A 21,912-nucleotide genomic window follows, 5' to 3' on the forward strand; every position below is an offset into this window, starting at 1 on the left:
CGGCCAACCGGGCGGGCATACCTCCCACCTAACTGTCATAGTACTTGCAGTGGATCTTCATGCAGTTTGGAATTCCTGTGTGGTGGTCTGGACAGATGTCTGCCTATTACACATTACGACCCTCTTCCAAAATCGACGGTCTCTGTTAGTCAACAGACGAGGTTTGCCTGTACGCTTTTGTGCTGTACGTGTCCCTTCACGTTTCCACTTCACTATCACACCGGAAACAGTGCACCTAGGGATATTTATGAGTGTGAAAATATCGCGTGCAGGCATATGATACAAGTAACATCCAATCACCTGACCATGTTCGAAGTCCGTGAGTTCTGGGGAGCGCCCCATTCTGCACTCTCACGGTGTCTAATGACTACTCAGGTCGCTGATATGGAGTACCTGGCAGTAGGTGGCAGCACAATGCACCTAATATGAAAAACGTATGTTTTTGGGGGTGTCCGGATACTTTTGATCACATAGTGTATTACGAGGGCAGTTCAATAAGTAATGCAACACATTTTTTTTCTGTAACTGGGGTTGTTTTATTCAGCATTGAAATACACCAGGTTATTCCCCAATCTTTTAGCTACACAACACTATTTTTCAACGTAATCTCCATTCAATGCTACGGCCTTACGCCACCTTGAAATGAGGGCCTGTATGCCTGCACGGTACCATTCCACTGGTCGATGTCGGAGCCAACGTCGTACTGCATCAATAACTTCTTCATCATCCGCGTAGTGCGTCCCACGGATTGCGTCCTTCATTGGGCCAAACATATGGAAATCCGACGGTGCGAGATCGGGGCTGTAGGGTGCATGAGGAAGAACAGTCCACTGAAGTTTTGTGAGCTCCTCTCAGGTGCGAAGACTTGTGTGAGGTCTTGCGTTGTCATGAAGAAGGAGAAGTTCGTTCAGATTTTTGTGCCTACGAACACGCTGAAGTCGTTTCTTCAATTTCTGAAGAGTAGCACAATACACTTCAGAGTTGATCGTTTGACCATGGGGAAGGACATCGAACAGAATAACCCCTTCAGCGTCCCAGAAGACTGTAACCATGACTTTACCGGCTGAGGGTATGGCTTTAAACTTTTTCTTGGTAGGGGAGTGGGTGTGGCGCCACTCCATTGATTGCTGTTTTGTTTCAGGTTCGAAGTGATGAACCCATGTTTCATCGCCTGTAACAATCTTTGACAAGAAATTGTCACCCTCAGCCACATGACGAGCAAGCAATTCCGCACAGATGGTTCTCCTTTGCTCTTTATGGTGTTCAGTTAGACAACGAGGGACCCAGCGGGAACAAACCTTTGAATATCCCAACTGGTGAACAATTGTGACAGCACTACCAACAGAGATGTCAAGTTGAGCACTGAGTTGTTTGACGGTGATCCGTCGATCATCTCGAACGAGTGTGTTCGCACGCTCCGCCATTGCAGGAGTCACAGCTGTGCACGGCCGGCCCGCACGCGGGAGATCAGACAGTCTTGCTTGACCTTGCGGCGATGATGACACACGCTTTGCCCAACGACTCACCGTGCTTTTGTCCACTGCCAGATCACCGTAGACATTCTGCAAGCACCTACGAATATCTGAGATGCCCTGGTTTTCCGCCAAAAGAAACTCGATCACTGCCCGTTGTTTGCAACGCACATCCGTTACAGACGCCATTTTAACAGCTCCGTACAGCGCTGCCACCTGTCGGAAGTCAATGAAACTATACGAGACGAAGCGGGAATGTTTGAAAATATTCCACAAGAAATTTTCGGTTTTTTCAACCAAAATTGGCCGAGAAAAAAAATGTGTTGCATTACTTATTGAACTGCCCTCGTATTACAGTGTATAGCAGACATAAGCAGGTGACTACAGCAGTCTGTCTGCTAACGTTATCCCACTGAAGGAGGGAAAGTATTCTCTGCAGCTGTAATAGTAGCCACTGATGAGGTCACTGAAGACGCTGGCAACTGGACACTCACCGATGCAGTTGCGCGGCCCGGCGCTGAAGGGTATGTAGGCGTACGGGTGCCTGCCCGTCGAGTTCTCCGGCAGGAAGCGCTCTGGCAGGAAGCGCTCGGGCTGCGGGAAGGATCGCGGGTCTCGGTGCAGCATGTACGTCACCACCAGCGCCGTCGTGCCCGCCGGCACCTGGTAGCTGCCTGCAACACCAAGCGGCACGACCGACGTCAAGTGGGCCTCACCATGGTACATACCCTGCTCTGCAGAAATTAAGGACGAGACAGACAAAGTAATGTACACTCATGCTCATTAATTAAGGATAATTGCAGAATGTGGTGCCACACAAAGTGGCACTGCACAAAACTGGCGCTAATAGCAAAGGCACACAGGGAACACACACAACACACGGTATTGGTGATAAGTTGAGAAAACCGACCCGAAACACATTTGCTACAAAACGCCACTGTTTCCTGCGCATGTACCTCGACATCAGTATGGGATATGACCACCACGCACACATACACAGGCCGCACAAGGGGTTGGCATACTCTGGATCAGGTGGTCGAGCAGCTGCTGGGATATAGCATCCCATTCTTGCACCAGTGCCTGTCGGAGCTCCTGAAGTGTCGTAGGGGTTTGAAGACGTGCAGCGATACGTCGACCGAGAGCATCCCAGACGTGCTCGATGGGGTTTAGGTCTGGAGAACAGGCAGGCCACTCCATTCGCCCGATATCTTCTGTTTCAAGGTACTCCTCCACGATGGCAGCTCGGTGGGGCCGTGCGTTATCATCCATCAGGAGGAAGGTGGGACCCACTGCACCCCTGAAAAGGCGGACATTCTGGTGCAAAATGACGTCCCGATACACCTGACCTGTTACAGTTCCTCTGTCAAAGATGCGGGGGTGTACGTGCACCACACCATCAAACCACGACCTCCATACAGGTCCCTTTCGAGGACATTAAGGGGTTGGTATCTGGTTCCTGGTTCACGGCAGATGAAAACCCGCCGAGAATCACTGTTCAGACTATACCTGGACTCGTCCGTGAACATAACCTGGGACCACTGTTCCAATGATCATGTACTGTGTTCTTCACACCAGGCTTTACGCCTCTCCTGTGACCAGGGGAATGCACCTTGCAGGTCTCCAGGCGAATAAAACATGTCTGTTCAGTCGTCTGTAGACTGTGTGTCTGGAGACAACTGTTCCAGTGGCTGCTGTAAGGCCCCAAGAAGGCCATCTGCAGTACTCCGTGGCCGTCTGCGGGCACTGATGGTGAGATATCGGTCTTCTTGTGGTGTTGCACACTGTGGACGTCCCGTACTGTAGCGCCAGGACACGTTTCCTGTCTGCTGGCATCGTTGCCATAATCGTGATCACACTTTGTGGCACACGGAGGGCCCGTGCTACGACCTGCGGTGTTTGTCCAGGCTCCAGCGCCCTAGTTTTCTATCCCTCATAACGTCATCAATATGCGTTCTTTGAGCCATTTTCAACACACAGTCACCATTAGCACGTCTGATAACGTCTGCATACTTACTCACTACACCGTACTCTGACATGCACCAACACACCTCTGCGTATGTGGACTGCTGCCAGCGCCACCGTGCGACGACCGCAGGTCAAATGCACCGCATGGTCATACCCCGAGGTGATTTAAACCCGCAAACCGCCCACCAGAGCATTGTTTCATCATGTATCAGCATTATCCTTAATTTATGAGCATGAGTGTAGTGTACTAATTACACGGTGAAGATGAATAGAAGTGCGGGAAAATGTTGGCCCCCTGTCGTGAACAGAAAGATGGACGTCACATGGTGTGAGGTCATCGTGGTTATAGCGCGAAATGGAGACGTCGCGCAACGCGACGCAGCGGTTGGAGGAACGGAAAAAGACAGTGTGTGTCAAGCAGTGAGCAGTTACGGAGCACTATAATGGTGTTCTTCATTATAGGGTGGTCCTGAGACAACATATGAATGACTTGACTTGGGGAGCGTTCCGAACCATAGGCAATGCTACCCGAAGGAGAGGGATGGTCGAACACGGTCAGCTAAAGCAGCAGATGACGGCTACATTGTCCAACAGCCAAAAAGCGATCCAAATCCAACAGCAGGTGCAACTGCAACCTCAATTAACGGGTTGCACAGCATGCGGTCTCCCGCTCCACAGTCCCACACTGACTGAATGGGGTTGATCTCTTTACCAGATGGCCAGTATGTCGTGTTCCGTTGACACCTGCACTCCGGCGGCACTGCGGTGGTGACAAGAGCATAAGGGACTGGACTGATGAGGACTGGGACCGCGTGCTATACTCGGATGAGAGCAGATTCATTATGTGTGGATCGCTCAGTGTTATTGTGACAATGTACTCCTGCCGTATGTGCGTCTTTTCAGGGAAGCATTCGGCCCTGATTTCATTTTTTATGTGTCACAACGCGCGACAGCAAACAACAGCGGAGGTGAGAACCTCTTGGAACGAGACGATATCGGACGAACGGACTGGCTGCCCGTTGCCACAACTTAAATCCGATCGATCACGTATGGGATGCGGTGGGAGACGCGTTGCAGTTGTCTACTGCGCTGATGGAGGTGTGGGACGCCCTACCAGAAGTCTTCCCTACCAACCTTGTGGCCAGCGTGGAAGCACGTTGCAGAGCATCCACTGCTGTCTATGGTGATCACACACTATTAAGAACCAAGTCCTTCTTTTTGTAATGTCCATGGACCATCATGAGTCGCGGTGAGTGCAGTATAATTGTTGTCTTTGAATAAAAATGTCATTTCTATTCGACTCATTGCATGTTTCTTTCAGTTACGTTCTGTACTACACTCTGACACTTCTTCTGCGTATGGTCCAAGTTTCGTCGAGCTACACTATGTGATCAAAAGTATCCGGACACCCCCAAAAACGTACGTTTTCCATATTATGTGCATTGTGCTGCCACCTGCTGCCAGGTACTCCATATCAGCGACCTCAGTAGTCATTGGACTTCGTGAGAGAGCAGATTGGGTCCCTCTGCGGAACTCACGGCCTTTGAAGGTGGTCAGGTGACTGGATGTTACTTGTGTCATACGTCTTTCCGCGAGATTTTCGCACTCCTACACATTCCTAGCTGCACTGTTTCCCATGTGGTAGTGAAGTGATAACGTGAAGGGACACATAGACCACAAAAGCGTACAGGCTGACCTCGTCTGTTGACTGACAGAGACTGCCGATGGTTGAAGAGGGTCGTAATGTGTAATAGGCAGACATCTATTAAGACCGTCACATAGGAATTCCAAACTGCATCAGGATCCACTGCAAGTACTATGACAGTTAGGCGGGAGGTGAGAAAACTTGGGTTTCAAGGTCGAGCGGCGTATGGGGAATGCCCGGTAAACGTCATCTGCCAACCTGTGTGGTGCCAACAGTAGAATTCGGAGGGGGTGGTGTTATGGTGTGGTCGTGTTTTGCATGGAGGGGGCTTGCACCCCTTGTTGTTTCGCGTGGCACTATCGCAGCACAGGCTTACATTGATATTTTAAGCACCTTCTAGCTTCCCACTGCTGAAGAGTAATTCGGGGATGGCGATTGCATCGTTCAACACTATCGAGCATCTGTTCGTAATGCACGGCCTGTGGCGGAGCGGTTACACGACAATAACATCCTTGTAATGGATTGGCCTGCACAGTGTTGTGGTCTGAATCGAATAGAACACCTTTAAGATTCTTTGGAACGCCGACTTCGTGCCAGGTCTCACCGACCGACATCGATACCTCTTCTCAGAGCAGAAGAATGGGCTACCATTCCCCAAGAAAACTCCCAGTACCTGATTGAACGTATACCTGCGAGAGTGGAAGCTGTCATCAAGGCTAAGGGTAGGCTACACCATATTGAATTCCAGCATTACCGATAGAGGGCGCCACGAACTTTTAAATCATTTTCGACCAGGTGTCCGGATACCTTTGATCACGCAGTGTATGTCACTTCTCTGTGAAACATACGTTAAAGTTACTTTCGTCCTTAAGTTTTGCGCATCTTTGTAAATAGCAACTGATGAAAATAAGTGCACTGGGCAAAAAACTAACATGTTATGTCTCAAGAGACATGAAGCCAATACAGTGAAACACCGCCTCTGTTCTTGATACTGGCCTCAGTTCGCCAAAGGAATGAGGCTACCAGTTTCTTTAGGCATGCCATATCAACGTACGTCCTCACTGATAATTAGAGACCGTTGAACTACCAAACAGTCGGGATGTCGATAGCTACGTTTCACCTCTATTCCAAATAGTCAGAGATATTTTCATGGGATTAAGAGCAAGAGATGTAGTGGCTAGTCGTTGTGCATAAGCTACCTGAATTGAGGTCAAACCAGGAACTTATGGATGTAGTCCTGTGAAAACGTCTATTATTGTCTCGAAAGACGGTAGTGTCCGTACTCTCAAGAATGTGTAGAAGAATGGCCAACACTTGGCCACCTAGAATACTGGGATACACTGGGGCTATAGAAATCATGGGATAGCGATATGCGTGATTCACATGAAAAGGTTTCCGACGTGATTATGGCCGCACATCGGCATTTAATAACCTTTGACCGCGGAATGGCAGTTGGAGCTAGACGCATCGGACATTCCACTTCGGAAATCGTTAGGGAATTCAATATTCCGGGATATTCAGTGTCAAGAGTGTGCCGAGAACACCAGATTTCAGGCATTATCTCTCACCATGGACAACTCAGTGGCCGATGGCCTTCACTTAACGACCGAGAGCAACAGCATTTGCATAGAGTTGTAAGTGCTAACAGACAAGTAACACAAGCTGAAATAAACGCAAAAATCAATGTGGGACGTACAAGGAACGTTAATAAACTATGGCAGCAGACGACCGAAGTGAGTGTCTTTGCCACCAGCACGACATCGTTGCAGTGCCTCTCCTGGGCTCGTGAAGACATCGGTTGGACCCTAGACGACGGCAAAATTGTGGTCCTGGTCAGATGAGTCTCGATTTCAGTTAGTAAGAGCAGATGGTAGGGTTCGAGTATGGCGCAGACCTCATGAAGCCATGGATCCAAATTGTCTACAAGGTACGGTGCAAGCTAGTGGTGGCTCCATAATGCTGTGAGCTGTGTTTACATGGAATGGACTGAATCCTCTGGTCCAAATGAAGAGATCATTAACTGGAAGTGGTTATGTTCGGCTACTTGGAGATCACGTGCAAACAACGATGGAAGTTTTGTAGATGACAATGCACCATGTCACTGGACCACAACTGTTCGTGACTGGTTTGGAGAACATTCTGGACAGTTCGAGCGAATGATATACCCACCCAGATCGATCGACATGAATCCCATCGAAAATTTATGGGACATAATCAAAAGGTCAGTCCGTGTACAAATTCCTGCACCGGCAACACTTTCGCGATGGTGGACGACCATAGAGGCAGCGTGGCTCAGTATTTCTGCGGCTGACTTCCAACGACTTGGTGAGTCCAAGCCACGTCGGGGTGCTGCACTAAGCCGGAAAGAGGAGGTCCGACACGATATTTGGAGGTTTTCCTTGGCTTTTGTCACCTGAGTGTAAATATCTTGGGTCACGTTCATGGTAAACTAAATGGGTGGGTCCAAGTCATTTTGCAAAAGACACCCGCAAAACATCACAAAACCACCGGGGGGCAGACGTACACCTCGTCACTGCACTGTTTTAACATTCGAAATAGGGGCAAAACCGCGGCTGTGCTGACCAGACTACGCGTCACCAGGCAACTAACACGATCACATTACACGTCGCCTGTCAACTCATATACAGTTGCATGTCTCATTGTAGACGTGCAGTTTTATGAAACGCTGTGAACAATGGCCTTTTGGGAGGTACCTGACTCCTCTCGTCCATTTCATGCAGTTCCCTTAGCAATGCTCGCTCTGAAGTTGGTTGTGATGGACCTGCATTCACTGACAGCAAGCAACACCTGCTGGGTTTTGAAACACATCGCCATTCACAAGACACTACCTCCGACTCCTGCCGACGAGGGTCTTTTTACGACTGTAGTTCTTGCGCCAGTTTAAATGGCTGTGAGTGGTACATTATTCCTTCTAGACACGTTGGACAGTCCTCACTGACACATTCGGGCAACTTCATTCATGGTGCTGCCATTGGCACAGTAACATTTCTGGCTTTTGGAACCACTGCGTCGTTCCCACTGGTTATATTCGAGTTGGGCCATGCTACAGGTTATATTCGAGTTAGGCCATGCTACAACAAATAAATGACGTAACAAATTGGAATCTACATGTACATCTATATGGTTACTCTGCAATTCACACTTAAGTGCCTGACAGAGGGTTCATCGAACCATTTTCATACTACTTCTCTACCATTCCACTCTGGAATGGCGCGTGGGAAAAAGCAACACCTAAATCTTTCCGTTCGTGCTCTGATTTATTTTATTATGATGATCATTCCTCCCTACGCAGGCGCCGGCCGAAGTGGCCGTGCGGTTAAAGGCGCTGCAGTCTGGAACCGCAAGACCGCTACGGTCGCAGGTTCGAATCCTGCCTCGGGCATGGATGTTTGTGATGTCCTTAGGTTAGGTAGGTTTAACTAGTTCTAAGTTCTAGGGGACTAATGACCTCAGCAGTTGAGTCCCATAGTGCTCAGAGCCATTTGAACCATTTGAACCTACGTAGGTGGATGTCAACAAAATATTTTCGCATTTGGAAGAGAAAGTTGGTGATTGAAATTTCGTAAATAGATCTCTCCGCAAAGAAGACCGCCTTTGTTTCAGTGACTGCCACCCCAACCAGCGTATCATATCAGTGACACTCTCACCCCTATTGCGCGATAACACGAAACGAGCTGCCCTTCTTTGCACTTTTTCGATGTCGTCCTCCGTCAATCCTACCTGGTAACGATCCCACATCGCGCAGCAGTATTCCAGCACAGGACGGACAAGTGTAATGCAGGCTGTCTCTTTAGTGGGTTCGTCGCATCGTCTAAGTGTTCTGCCAACAAAGCCCAGTCTTTGTTTCGCCTTCCCCACAATATTATCTATGTGGTCTTTCCAATTTAAGTTGCTCGTAATTGTAATTCCTAGGTATTTAGTCGAACTGATAGCCCTTAGATTTGTGCGATTTATCGTATACTCAAAATTTATCGGATTTCTTTTAGTACCCATGTGGATGACCTCGCATTTTTTTTTTTGTTTAGTGCCAATTGCCACTTTTCGCACCACACAGAAATTCTCTCTAGATCATTTTGTAATTGGAGTTGATAGTCTGATGATTTTACTAGACGTAAATTACAGCGTCATCTGCAAAGAATCTAAGGGGGCTGCTCAGATTATCACCTAGACCATTTATGTAAATCAGGAACAGCAGAGGGCGTATGACACTACCTTGCAGAGCGCCATATATAACTTTTGTTCTACTCGATGATTTACCGTCGGTCACTACGAACTGTGACCTCTCTGAGAGGAAATTACGAAGCCAGTCACACAACTGAGACGATACTCCATATGCAGGCAATTTGATTAATAGTCGCTTGTGAGGAACGGTATCAAAAGCCTTCTGGAAATCTAGGAATATGGAATCGATTTGAGATCCCTTGTCGACAGCACTCATTGCTTCATGGGAATAAAGAGCGAACTGCGTTGCACAAGAACGATATTTTCTGAAACCGTGTTGGTTTATTAATTATCAATAAGTCATTTTCTTCAAGGTGATTCATAATGGTCGAGTAAAGTAAATGCTCCAAAATCCTACTGCAAATTGGCAAATTGAGGTCAGTGATATGGGTCTGTTTTGCAATGGGTTACTCCTATTTCCTTTCTTGAATATTGGTGTGACCTGTGCTACTTTCCAGTCTTTAGGAACAGACCTTTCGTCAAGTGAGCGGTTGTATATGATTGCTAAGAAAGGCGAACAGTACAGATACTGTTACCTTGGTGCAGCCCTAGTGGAAAATTGCGCCAGCAGAATATACGTGCTTTCTGATTGGCTGCTCTGATGAAAGCTAGAGACAATTATACTCCTTACCTGCGCGCCAAACTGATTAGTTTATTTTTTTATAATGATCAAATTAATCGTCAGATATAATCCAAAATAGCAAGGAGATCCTCTGAATAATGCACTATTATGACGTAATTAGAACGTAATTTTACAGCCACTCTTAAATAAACAACTGACTTACTAAGGAGAAACGAAGCACTTCATGCGTCATCGATAATATTACGAATGACCGCCCAACACAGTGGTTCGCGCTGAACTAGTCAATGCTAATAAGTCAGATGGCATGGCGTTTGGAAGTACGCGGTTAATCTGGGCCATTTGAGAGAAAAATAGATTATAGTATCAGCTGCAGAATGTGTAAGCGGTCTTATCATAAGTTAATAATAATTTCTCCTGAGTTACAAAGTGATAAAGGATTGATTGGTCTTTTTTTTGTTTTTTGACTGTGAGAAAGATTAACGCCTTTGCGAGTGAACTTGATAGTAACACAGTTTGCTGTTTTATCTGAAGGAATATTTTTAATGTTTATAATTAAAAACAGCTGGCATTCCTATAAACTAACGAATTCATTAATTAGGTGAAACAAAAGTCATAGCCTATATTTGAATGTAGTCTATATGTGAATGTAAACTGCCGTCGAAATCTTCTCGGTCTTCTATCCGGGTGGAAAAGCGAGAAGATTTCGCAGGCCTTAGCGTGTTTCACTGTAATTCCATAAAAACCTCCCGTCGAAAGCAGACTCAAGCCCTACGCGCTGCTTCTGTATTCAGGCAACGAAAACGCACGAAGACGCCAGGTTGGTAGAATACTAAAACTTTAGTGTCTCATTCTGCGGTGGAAAGATACAACTCACATATTGTGTTGCTTCAGTAAAAATGGGGACGGTCCGCAGCTCGTGGTCGTGCGGTAGCGTTCTCGCTTCCCGGCGGGGTCAGGGATTTTCTCTGCCTCGTGATGACTGGGTGTTGTGTGATGTCCTTAGGTTAGTTAGGTTTACGTAGTTCTAAGTTCTAGGGGACTGATGACCATAGATGTTAAGTCCCATAGTGCTCAGAACCATTTTGAAATGGGGACAGTTAAGTGCCATCTGTGGTTAAATACAGAAGGGAATAACGCACTGTTTCTTTAACGAAGTCCCATGGTGAAAAGGCGACTTACTTGATTTCGCTGTACGTAACCTGTTGGGGGGGAAGAAGAGGTGAACTATTTGTAATTCCGCTGTAGCCATGTCTAAACACAATAGTTACTTTTGCCATTGTCTCACGTCAACCCATCTTACTGTGCTAACTATATGCAGGAAATATGAGGAAATCAATATTATATATCCACTCTCATCTTTCTGGATCCGCGATATAGACTCGCAAGATAGATAATCTTGTCAACAAGGATTTGAGATTCCAGCATACTTCAGCTCTGAACGCTGTGCTTTCTACTAAATTTCAACAAACAAGATATTCCCACCGACATTCTTGTGTCATAGCAAACAAATTTGGTTTGGCTCCCAGCCACAGAGACGCTTGGAAGAAACAGCACTTGGGCTCGGCGCAGGCCACAGCCCAGGGGCTCTCTACATGCTACCGTCATCAAGTTCTTTGATCTTCATCCGTCTGATTGAAACCGGGCCACACATACGCGAATTCTTGACGTGGCCTTCATAAGTACGCCACGAAGTGAACCGTGGGCGATGTGGCTATCATCCTAACAATTCCGCAGATGACTATTTCCTTCAATATTATCCACTTTATCTTCCGCCAAGTAAATTAAACATTGCCAACTGCTTTCTATATCTGTCACATATTCAGTCCTCTTGAGACTACAAACTCGTGCGATCATATTAACTTATACCCTTCTTTATCATTGTTGTACATATCTCACAGCTACTCACTTCTGCTCCTACATCTTTCACCTTGACTTGTCTCAGGCTCTGTTAAGTCTGCTCTTTTGTATTTCATGTACACAGCAGACAGCCCCAAACCTCCAACCCTCACCTTGTTCTTCTAATGTACTGATGACAAGCCTAGATAGTACCGTACACCTTCCAACTCTCCCATGTCTCCTCCTAACGCCACGTAACTCTCCTAGTCGAGATGTGTAATAGATGTAATTTACACTCGTAAATTAATCTACAGAAAAGCTTTGTCATCGTCTTTGGGTACACTTCTCTTCGATTTTGGCCTTTTTATTTCAGTCTTTCATCTACAACCAACCCATCCCTCTAATAAATTTATGTACTTACGACTAAACTTCACTAGGATACTAATATGGATCAATCCGATACAAATTCAGAAACTCCTTGAAACTACTAAAAGTACTAATATGCCATACTTGGGGTTTACATGTTTCTAACATCATCCGTACCTAAAAATCCTTTATTTGTCCTACCCTAACCTACATTAATTGCGTCCCTTCCAAATTTTACAAATCCATTGAAATACTAAAGAGGCGTGCGCTCCATCTTATCCACCTGCCTTTCCAAATACGCAGCATATACCATCTTATTCACTTTCCACAATTTTTTCCCTTCCCGGACTACCTTCGAACCCATACGTAAACCGAAAAACACAGGCCTAGCACCCGCTATCGTACCGTCTAATTACAGTTCCAGATACTCTTATGGCCCGTTACTCTAATATCTGATTTTCTGTCAAGGTCAGTTTACGAGGGCGGATTTTTAGACCGTAACTTTTTAAATAAAATAACATCATCCCCCCAAAAAACACTTTATTTCTCAAAAGAGTCGCCTTCTAGCTCAGTTCATCTTGGCCAGTGTTTCACCATTTTTTCAATCTCCAAAATGCTGTACTCAGTGCTAAATCAAGCTTGAGGTGGTGTAAAGCTACACCATTGAACAGTGGACGACTGGAAATGAGTGATCTGGAGTGAAATCACGCTATACACTGTGGCAATCCGATGGAAGGGTTTCGGTTTGGTGAATGCATGGAGGACGTTATCTGCTGTCATGTGTAGAGCCGACAGTGAATTACGGAGGAGCTGGTGGGGTGTTTTTCGTCGTTAGGGTGTGTTTCCCTTACCGTTCTTAAGAAAACGTGAATGGGAAACGATATGAACTTATTTTACAGCATTACAGTAGAGGAACCATTCGGAGACGATGATTGCATTGGTATGACAGTACATCCTCATATAAAGCAGCATCTGTGAGGCAACGATTTGTGAACAGTAACATTCCTGAAATGCGTTGGTCTTCCTAGATTCCCTACCTAAACCCTATGGAACACCTTTGGCATGACTGAGAACACCGACATCACTCCAGACCCCCAGCGTCCAACACCACTACCTTCTCTGGTTCCGGCTGTTGAATGGGCTGCTACTCCTCCACAGACATCAGAGTCCTCACTGAAAGTGTTCCCAGCAGAGTTCAGGCCGTCATAAAGACCAGGGTTGGACGCGACCCTTATTAATGTACACTAATAGGTGTGCGGATACTTTTGATCAGATTGTGTAGGTGTAGATGTGAAAGATGTGGAGCTATATGTGCCACTGTGAATATTGAACTGGTCTTTTTAGGCGGCTCATGAAGGCTCAAAGGATGTTTACCCGGCCGCCGTGTCGTCCTCTGCCTTGCAGCGTCATGCAGATGTTGTGTGCAGGGGCGCAAGGTAAGGACACCGCTTTCCCGGCCGTTCTGCAAACTTTTCAGACCTTGTAGCCGCTAGTATTCGGTCAAGAAGCTCCTCAATTGGCATCACGAGATGTATGCACTCCATATCAGTCCTCCCACCAAGGAAAAATTGTTAACAGTGCCAGGAAACGAACCCGAGTCTTCCACTTGGCATCTACCTACGCTGGCCACACAGCTATGGAGACAGACTTTTGTTAGGTACTTTACCCCAGACGTCCGTTGCATGCAGTTTTCTTCGCAATGATAGCTTGGAAACTGATTGTGACGGACCTACATTCACTGACAGCGGCAGTTCCTGTCAGATTGTCACTGAAAAACTCTGACACCTGTCTCTAGTACGTGACTATTAGGATCTTTTAACAAGCACAGTTCTTACCCCCTTTACGCGGCACACTGGACTCGCATTCGGGAGGACGACGGTTCAAAGTCACGTCCGATCATCCTGATTTAGGTTTTTTGAGATTTCCCTACATCGTCTCAGGCAAATGCCGGGATGGTTCCTTAGAAAGGGCACGGCCGACTTCCTTCCCCATCCTTCTGTAATCCGATGTGACCGATGACCTCGCTGTTTGGCCCCCTGCCCCAAACCAACCAACCATCCTGTTAGGCTGTAGACACGTTAGACAACTCGCATTGATACACCAACGAATCTAGAAACGTCATTCAGACTGTGGTCATGGGGACGTCCAAATACGATAGCTGCTCTCTGTCGCGTATCCATGTCGATCCATCTTACTGCTGTGATTCCTTATTACCAACTGTCACAACTGGCATCGCGTGGAACAGAAGTGATATCTGGCGTTCCGGAGGGTAGTGTCATGAGACCTCTGCCGTTCCTGGTTCACATAAATGATCTAGGTGATAATCTGAGCAGCCCCCTAAGATTGTTTGCAGATGACGCTGTAATTTACCGTGTAGTAAAATCATCAGACGATCGATTCCAATGACAAAATGATCTAGAGAGAATTTCTGTATGGTGCGAAAAGTGACAATTGGCACCAAACAAAGAAAAGTGCGAGGTCACGCACATGGGTACTAAAAGAAATCCGATAAATTTTGGGTATACGATAAATCGCACAAACCTAAGGGCTGTCAATTCGACTAAATACCTACGAATTACAATTACGAGCAACTTAAATAGGAAAGACCACATAGATAATATTGTGGGGAAGCGAAACAAAGACTGCACTTTGTTGGCAGAACACTTAGAAGATGCGACAAACCAACTAAAGAGACAGCCTACATTACACTTGTCCGTCCTCTGCTGGAGCCGGCCGCGGTGGCCGAGCGGTTCTAGGCGCTTCCGTCTGGAACCGAACGCCTGTTACGGTCGCAGGTTCGAATCCTGCCTCGGGCATGGATGTGCTTGATGTCATTAGGTTAGTTAGGTTTAAGCAGTTTCCAAGTCTAGGGGACTGATGACCTCAGATGTTCCATAGTGCTTGGAGCCATTTGAACCTCTGCTGGAATATTGCTGCGCGGTGTGGGATCCTTACTAGGTAGGAATGACGAAGGACATCGAAAAAGTTCAAAGAAGGGCAGCTCGTTTCGTGCTATCGCGCAACAGGGGTGCGAGTGTCACTGATATGATACGCGAGTTGCGGTGGCAGTCACTGAAACAAATGCGGTCTTCTTCGCGGCGAGATCTATTTAAGAAATTTCAATCATCAACTTTCTCTTCTGAATGCGAAAATATTTTGTTGACACCCATCTACGTAGGGAGAAATGATCATCATAATAAAATAAGAGAAATCAGAGCTCGAACAGAAAGACATAAGTGTTCCTTTTTCCCAGGCGGCATTCGAGAGTGGAATAGAGAAGCAGTATGAAAATGAGTCGATGAACCCTCTGCCAGTCACTTAAATGTGAATTGCGGAGTGACCATGTAGATGTAGATGTAGATACACACCAGTTTACTGGCATGACTTACCGCTGCGGTGGACGATCGCGTGATAGCCGCAGTACTTTTTAAGGGCTGACTAATATTTTCTTCGGTGAGCTTGTGTCCTTAGCGACGCTTTTCTGTAATCATTTCGTTTGCATCCATTTCTAAAACTAACTACGAACACCCAAGTATTGCCGTGATACTCCGAGAGTAGAACCACTCTCTATAAATCACTTATTGAAGTAAACTATAGATAAATTTCTGTTTCTCGATTTAATTAGGTTATTTTCTTGTAAAACACTTAAAATGATATGGAATTACTATGAAGCAGTCATCTAGAGAAGAAGTTATCTTCCTCTTTGCCCCAAGGCAAGAGACTCTGACCTCGGACAATTAACAAGTGTAGATAGGATCCCAGGACGATGTGTCGCATATATTTTTTGACAGTGAGACATTTATTTCTGGAACTACTATGTTATATAAAAATGAAGATGAGACAGGTGGAAAAAATTAATGAACTGTTTATTATTTCAATAGTAATCACCATAACCGTTAATACATTTATCCTGCAGTGAGACAAGACGGTCAATGCTTTCCAGGAAAAATGTTTGCGGTTGCCTGCAGAGCCATGATTTTACCCATGCGCAAATCACTTCTTCCTAAGCGAATCGACGGCCTCGAATGTCTTTCTTCAGAGATGGAAAAAGAAGTATATCGCATGCAGAGAGTTCGGGACTGTGTGGAAGATTTGTAATGGCTTCCCACCGAAACTTCTGCAGTGTAGTCGAAACATGTTTGCAGCTCATACAGTCCCGACCTCTCACCGCCATAGGTTTGCTTCGAACGCAGAAACGAAAGCCTGGGTACAATTATAGTTCCGAAGGCAACTACAACCATTTTCCCACGAAGGCATTAACCGTCTTGTCTCACAGTGGGACAAATTTATAACAGTTATGGCGATTACTTTTGAAATAATAAACGGTTTACTTACTTTTCCCATCTGTCTCGTTTTCATTTGACTGTTTCTTGTAGAACACACTTTCCGGCGTCTATGTTACCGCTGCGCTAAATATATTTGTTTTTGCATGAGTTCGGTCGTTAATAATTCCCATGGAACGTTCGGTGGGATTACTGCTTGGCATTTTTTCCATAAACTAGATGCTGAGCGAGGAAGACGCTAGTTTCAGGATATTCAGAAAGCTTAGACTGCTGATGCCCGATGTGGTAAGACTGCAGAGAATAAGTGCAAACGTTGTGGTAGCTGTAACGTGAAAGGTGAAAATCAGTTTCAGACAGCTGGAAAGGTGACAGACTTGAATCCCGGTCTAGCGGCGCTTCGATGTATTTTTTTTTTACAATTTCAGTGGAAGGTAACACTCGTCGTTAGCTGTTTATAAAACACTTGATACTGTGGATCTGTAACATATTTCCATAATTTTTCAATATCATTTTTCTTATTCCTGTTTATGCGAACTTTCCCATAACATGCTCCTGTCTGAGGATGCCCAATGTCCTTTTGGAAAATCATATCGTGGCGTCTACTAATATAAAGGTATGGACTTTGAGTCCTCCGACATAAGGCTTAGCAACTGCTTGCCCTTTCTTTTCTGAACTGTATTCATACTGCAGAAACCTCTGGGGAGCTAATGTCACTTTGTCCTCTTCCCATTGTTTCACCTTATAAGCAACCTCTTTCTATTAAATGGTCCATCATATTTTACAGTTAAATACTGTATTTTGCTTAAAGCGATCACGCTGCTGGATTCCGTGATGAGAAGCGTATACTGGTCTGGAATACGCACTTGGACGCACATCCTTAATTTTCTTTACACGACGCCTAAGTGGCGGTCAGATGGTGTATATAGTGCCCTCTGACGGGAAGACAGTGGTATATTTTTGCCCAAATCCGCCACTGTCTGTTAAGAACACTAACACTCCCATGACCACATGATTACAATTTTGGCCTCCGCAACGCATCGCTGTAGAGCTGCAGTTATCTTGCTGTTTTGGGGACTACGTTCTCAATGCAATGTTATAAAAAGGTGCATACTGCATTACCATATTTCTTATCTTGTCTCTCACAATAACAATGAAAAAATCTTCATCTGGTTTCATGTTGTATAGCTCAAAATTAAAAACCCATAACATATCAAAAAGTAATCAAGATTTCGTTTTCTTGGTTTTTCATCATTACTTGAAACTTCCAACTCTGAGTTGTTTATATTGATATTATCCGAGAAACAGTTAATAATGTTACAATAAAAGTAATCAAACGATGATTCCAGGCCTGCATCAAGTTTATTTCTAAAACTTGACAACTCCTGGAAAACTGCAGAATTAAATCAGCTCTCTACAAGCGGCAAGACTGCTCGCACCACTTTGAATTCCAATCGCTGCCTCTACGTCTCAAGAAGCCAAAACCGACAAAAGCTGCATTTTCAATTTTGGGGAAGTTATCCCCTTTCAGTGATGATCCATAGAATTGATGACTAGTGCTTTGGCTGTTTAATTCCATCTCGGACGCACCGCTATTTAAACGGATATTAAAATTTAGTGCAAGGTGAGTACCGAAAATGCATAACGAGCAACACAAAGAATAAAGAATATGAAGCGGACGAGCGCGTTTGGACCACTGTCGACAATATTGTTAAACGTGCCGGGTCGTGGATATCCTACGCCAACGCTGAATCGAAACAACTGATTGTGCAATGGTGGAAAAGAAAATCAAGCTATATCCTTACTCGAATCGAAATACAATGGTTACACCTTTATGGGAAGGAAAGAGCGATCGTTTGGTTCACCAGTTATAGTTGATGAGTACTGCAAGTGACTAGCCAAGCATATGTAACGTCCAAAATCGACGACGTGGGCAGTCATCCGCCAAGACCGCTTGAGTCTGCATATACGAGGATCCAATTTCGGTGGAAAAAATGCGGAATTTGTTGTGGGACATCGTGGAATATTCCCGCTTCAGCCCCTCTAGTTTAATGAAGTTCAACAAGTGACAGCACTATACGTAGCCTTCAAAATGGCGTCTGTAACAGAAGTGCGTTCCAAGTAGACAGCTGTCATTGAGTTTCTTTCGGCGGAAAACAAGAGCTTCGTAGATACTCATAGGCGCTTGCAGAACGTCTACGAAGACCTAGTAGTGAACAAAAGCACGGTGAGTCGTTGGGAGAGGCGTCTGTCATTATCGCAACAAGGTCGCTCAAATCTTTCCGATCTCACAGCTGTGACGGCTGCAATGTTTGGACGTACGGACACTCTCATTCGAGATAATCGAGGGATCCCAATCAAACACTTCGCTGCACAACTGGACGTCTCTGTTGGTAGTGCTGGCAGACTCGTCCACCAGTTGGGGTACTCAAAGGTGTGTACCATCTGGGTTCCTCGCCACTTTACAGAAGAACATAAACAGCAGTGTAGGACTATCTGTGCGGAATTGATTGTCCATTACGAGGATGATCTTGACAATTTTTTGTCAAATAACGTTTTAGGCGATGACACATGGGTTCATCAATTCGAACCGGAAACAAAAGGACAATCCATGGAGTGGCGCCACACGAGCTCTCCTCCGAAGAAAGAGTCCAAAGCCGCAGCTATTCTGTTTGATGTCCTCCCTCATGGTGCAAAGATAAACTCTGAAGTGTATTGTGCTACCCTCAGGAAGTAGAAGGAAGCAAATGAACTTCTCTAAAAATAGTTCAAATGGCTCTAAGCACTATGGGACTTAACATCTAAGGTCATCAGTCACCTAGGCTTAGAACTACTTAAACCTAACTAACCTAAGGACATCACACACATCCGTGCCCGAGGCAGATTTGAACCTAGGACCGTAGCAGCAGCGCGGTTCCGGACTGAAGCGCCTTGAACCGCTCGTCCACAACGGTCGGCTTGAACTTCTCCCTCTGAACGAGAAAGCAAGGCCTAAGACAAGCCTGTGCGTCCGAGGAGAGCTCACGAAACTTCATTAGACCGCTCTTCCTCATCCACGCTACAGTCCGGATGTCGCACCTTTCGACTTCCATCTGTTTGACCCAATGAAGGATGCACTCGGCGGGAAACAGTACGCGGATGATGGGGTGATTATTAATGCAGCTGACGTTGACTCCGAAGTCGACCAGTCGGGTGGTACCATGCGAGCATACAGGCGCTCCAAGTAAAGTGGGGTAATGCCGTCGCATTGGACGGAGAATAGGTTGAAAAATTAGGTTTTGCAGCCAAAAAGTGGAGAAGAAAATGGAATATCGCAATTTTGAATAAAATCAACTTGCTTTCAGAAATAAAATGTGTTGCATTACTTACAGAATGCCCCTCGTACAATGGCGACCATACTCCATAGAACACTGTGAAAACGGAAGTTTCCATGCTACCTGATACTAGGGTTTTTCTCCGATTCATTCACCTACGTGGCGCGGGAAGAATGGCTGCTAAACTGCCTCTATGCGCGCTGTAACTAGGATAATCTTATTTGCTCGGTCTTCACGGTAGCGATACATAGGAAGCTGTAGCATATTCTCAGATTCATCAATAAAGGTTCTGGGAACTCTGTAAGTATACTTTCGCGGGGTACTTGAAATCTGTCTTCAAGCGTCTGCCAGTTCACACACACACACACACACACACACACACACACACACACACACACACACACACAAGCAGCCTACCGCCCTTACCAGAGATAAGATCTAGCATTTCCGTTCGAAACTTTTCCGCCATCTGCTCTGCAGTCCTGACCACGCACTCGCTGACTATTACGTCTTACACTTGAAACAATTTCTTACTGCACAAAGGTCTGTAGATGATGAACTCGAGACCGCTTTTGTTAACAGCTTCGTTTCCCTAGAGGAGAACTTCTACAGAGAGAATTCTAGTTCAGTAACACGAAAATTGTGAACGGTAATTACATAGAAAAGTAAAGTAGCCTAGCAGTAATCTAGAACCATCAATAAAAGCTTATTCTAGCGAATATATATTTTCTGTTGCTGAGCGGTCCTTATGTTCCGAATACACCTCGTAGTTGCATGATATGACATTTAATTGTGTTCGTCAGTCGTGTAGACAAAAACATATTACGCGAATGCAGTACTTTAGAGTCCCCTACGTTAAGAAATATTAGTCTTTTCTGCCAGACGCATATTTCTCCAGTTTACCGCTGGATGTTACTACAGTTTGATCGGAACACACTTCCTTACAGATAACCGATTGTATGTGTACCGTATCTCCCTAATTTTATCACTGTTGTCCCTGCGTGGTATCTGTCAAGACGTGCAGTGTAAAGTTTTCTCAGAATCCTCCGTGCAATCCATATCTCGGAACTGAAAAGTAGTCCCTCAGGTAATATTACTACAGATGTCTGAAAAGTAATTAGAGCCAATCATTTTTGTATTAATTTTTTACGCACTTAAAGCAGTTTTGTGAACACTTATAAAAACATATTCAGTGGTTTAGGTTCATAGGCATTGAGAAACAGTAAGTTATTTGGTCATCATTTAAAGACGTTTCACAACCTGCTTATGTACGGCAATGAAGCATTTTCCTGTGTAATAATACAGTTAAGACGGATATACCGGGTGATCAAAAAGTCAGTATAAATTTGAAAACTGAATAAATCAGGGAATAATGTAGATAGAGAGGTACAAATTGACACACATGCTTGGAATGACATGGTGTTTTATTAGAAAGAAAAAAAATACAAGAGTTCACAAAAAGTCCGACAGATGGCGCTTCATCTGATCAGAATAGCAATAATTAGCATAACAAAGTAAGACAAAGCAAAGATGATGTTCTTTACAGGAAATGCTCAATATGTGCACCATCATTCATCAACAATAGCTGTAGTCGAGGAATAATGTTGTTAACAGCACTGTAAACCATGTCCGGAGTTATGGTGAGGCATTGGCGTCGGATGTTGTCTTTCAGCATCCCTAGAGATGTCGGTCGCTCACGATACACTTGCGACTTCAGGTAACCCCAAAGCCAATAATCGCACGGACTGAGGTCTGGGAACCGGAAGGCCAAGCATGACGAAAGTGGCGGCTGAGCACACGATCATCACCAAACGACGAGCGCAAGAGATCTTTCACGCGTCTAGCAATTTTTTTTGGTTCTAATAAAAACCCCTTTTCATTCCAAGCATGTGTGTCAATTTTTACCTATCTACATTATTCCGTGGTTTATTTAGTTTTCAAATTTATACTGACTTTTTGATCACCCGGTATTTGCTTTATATTACATTTATTGCACTCTAAATTCTGCCATTCACCAATTATAAGTTCTTACTTGCGCGTAATTTAAATAAGCGCCTGGAATCAGCCCAAACAAATGTTGCTCATCACGTCTTTCGTGCGACGCCCTGCGTCGACGGAAAGTGTCGGTTCGTTTCCAGTTACAAAAAAAAAATTATTTTTAAATTGAAGTTTTAAATCTAGTTCGATGTCAGTTTAGCCGATATTTATT

The 21,912-nt window shown here is 45.2% G+C and overlaps 1 protein-coding gene across 1 annotated transcript in view; it reads right to left on the bottom strand.

Annotated features, from left to right (window-relative positions):
* The window catches only part of LOC126237430 (cytochrome P450 4c3), a 348,050-nt gene that overhangs the window by 38,621 nt on the left and 287,517 nt on the right, over nucleotides 1–21,912 (bottom strand). The window contains exon 11 of the mRNA XM_049947583.1: nucleotides 1,967–2,146. Coding sequence (XP_049803540.1) covers nucleotides 1,967–2,146 — 180 coding nt within the window. The remainder of the gene's footprint in view (nucleotides 1–1,966; nucleotides 2,147–21,912) is intronic.

The sequence above is a fragment of the Schistocerca nitens genome, chromosome 1, assembly GCF_023898315.1.
Source record: "Schistocerca nitens isolate TAMUIC-IGC-003100 chromosome 1, iqSchNite1.1, whole genome shotgun sequence".
Classification (NCBI taxonomy): Eukaryota; Metazoa; Arthropoda; class Insecta; order Orthoptera; family Acrididae; genus Schistocerca; species Schistocerca nitens.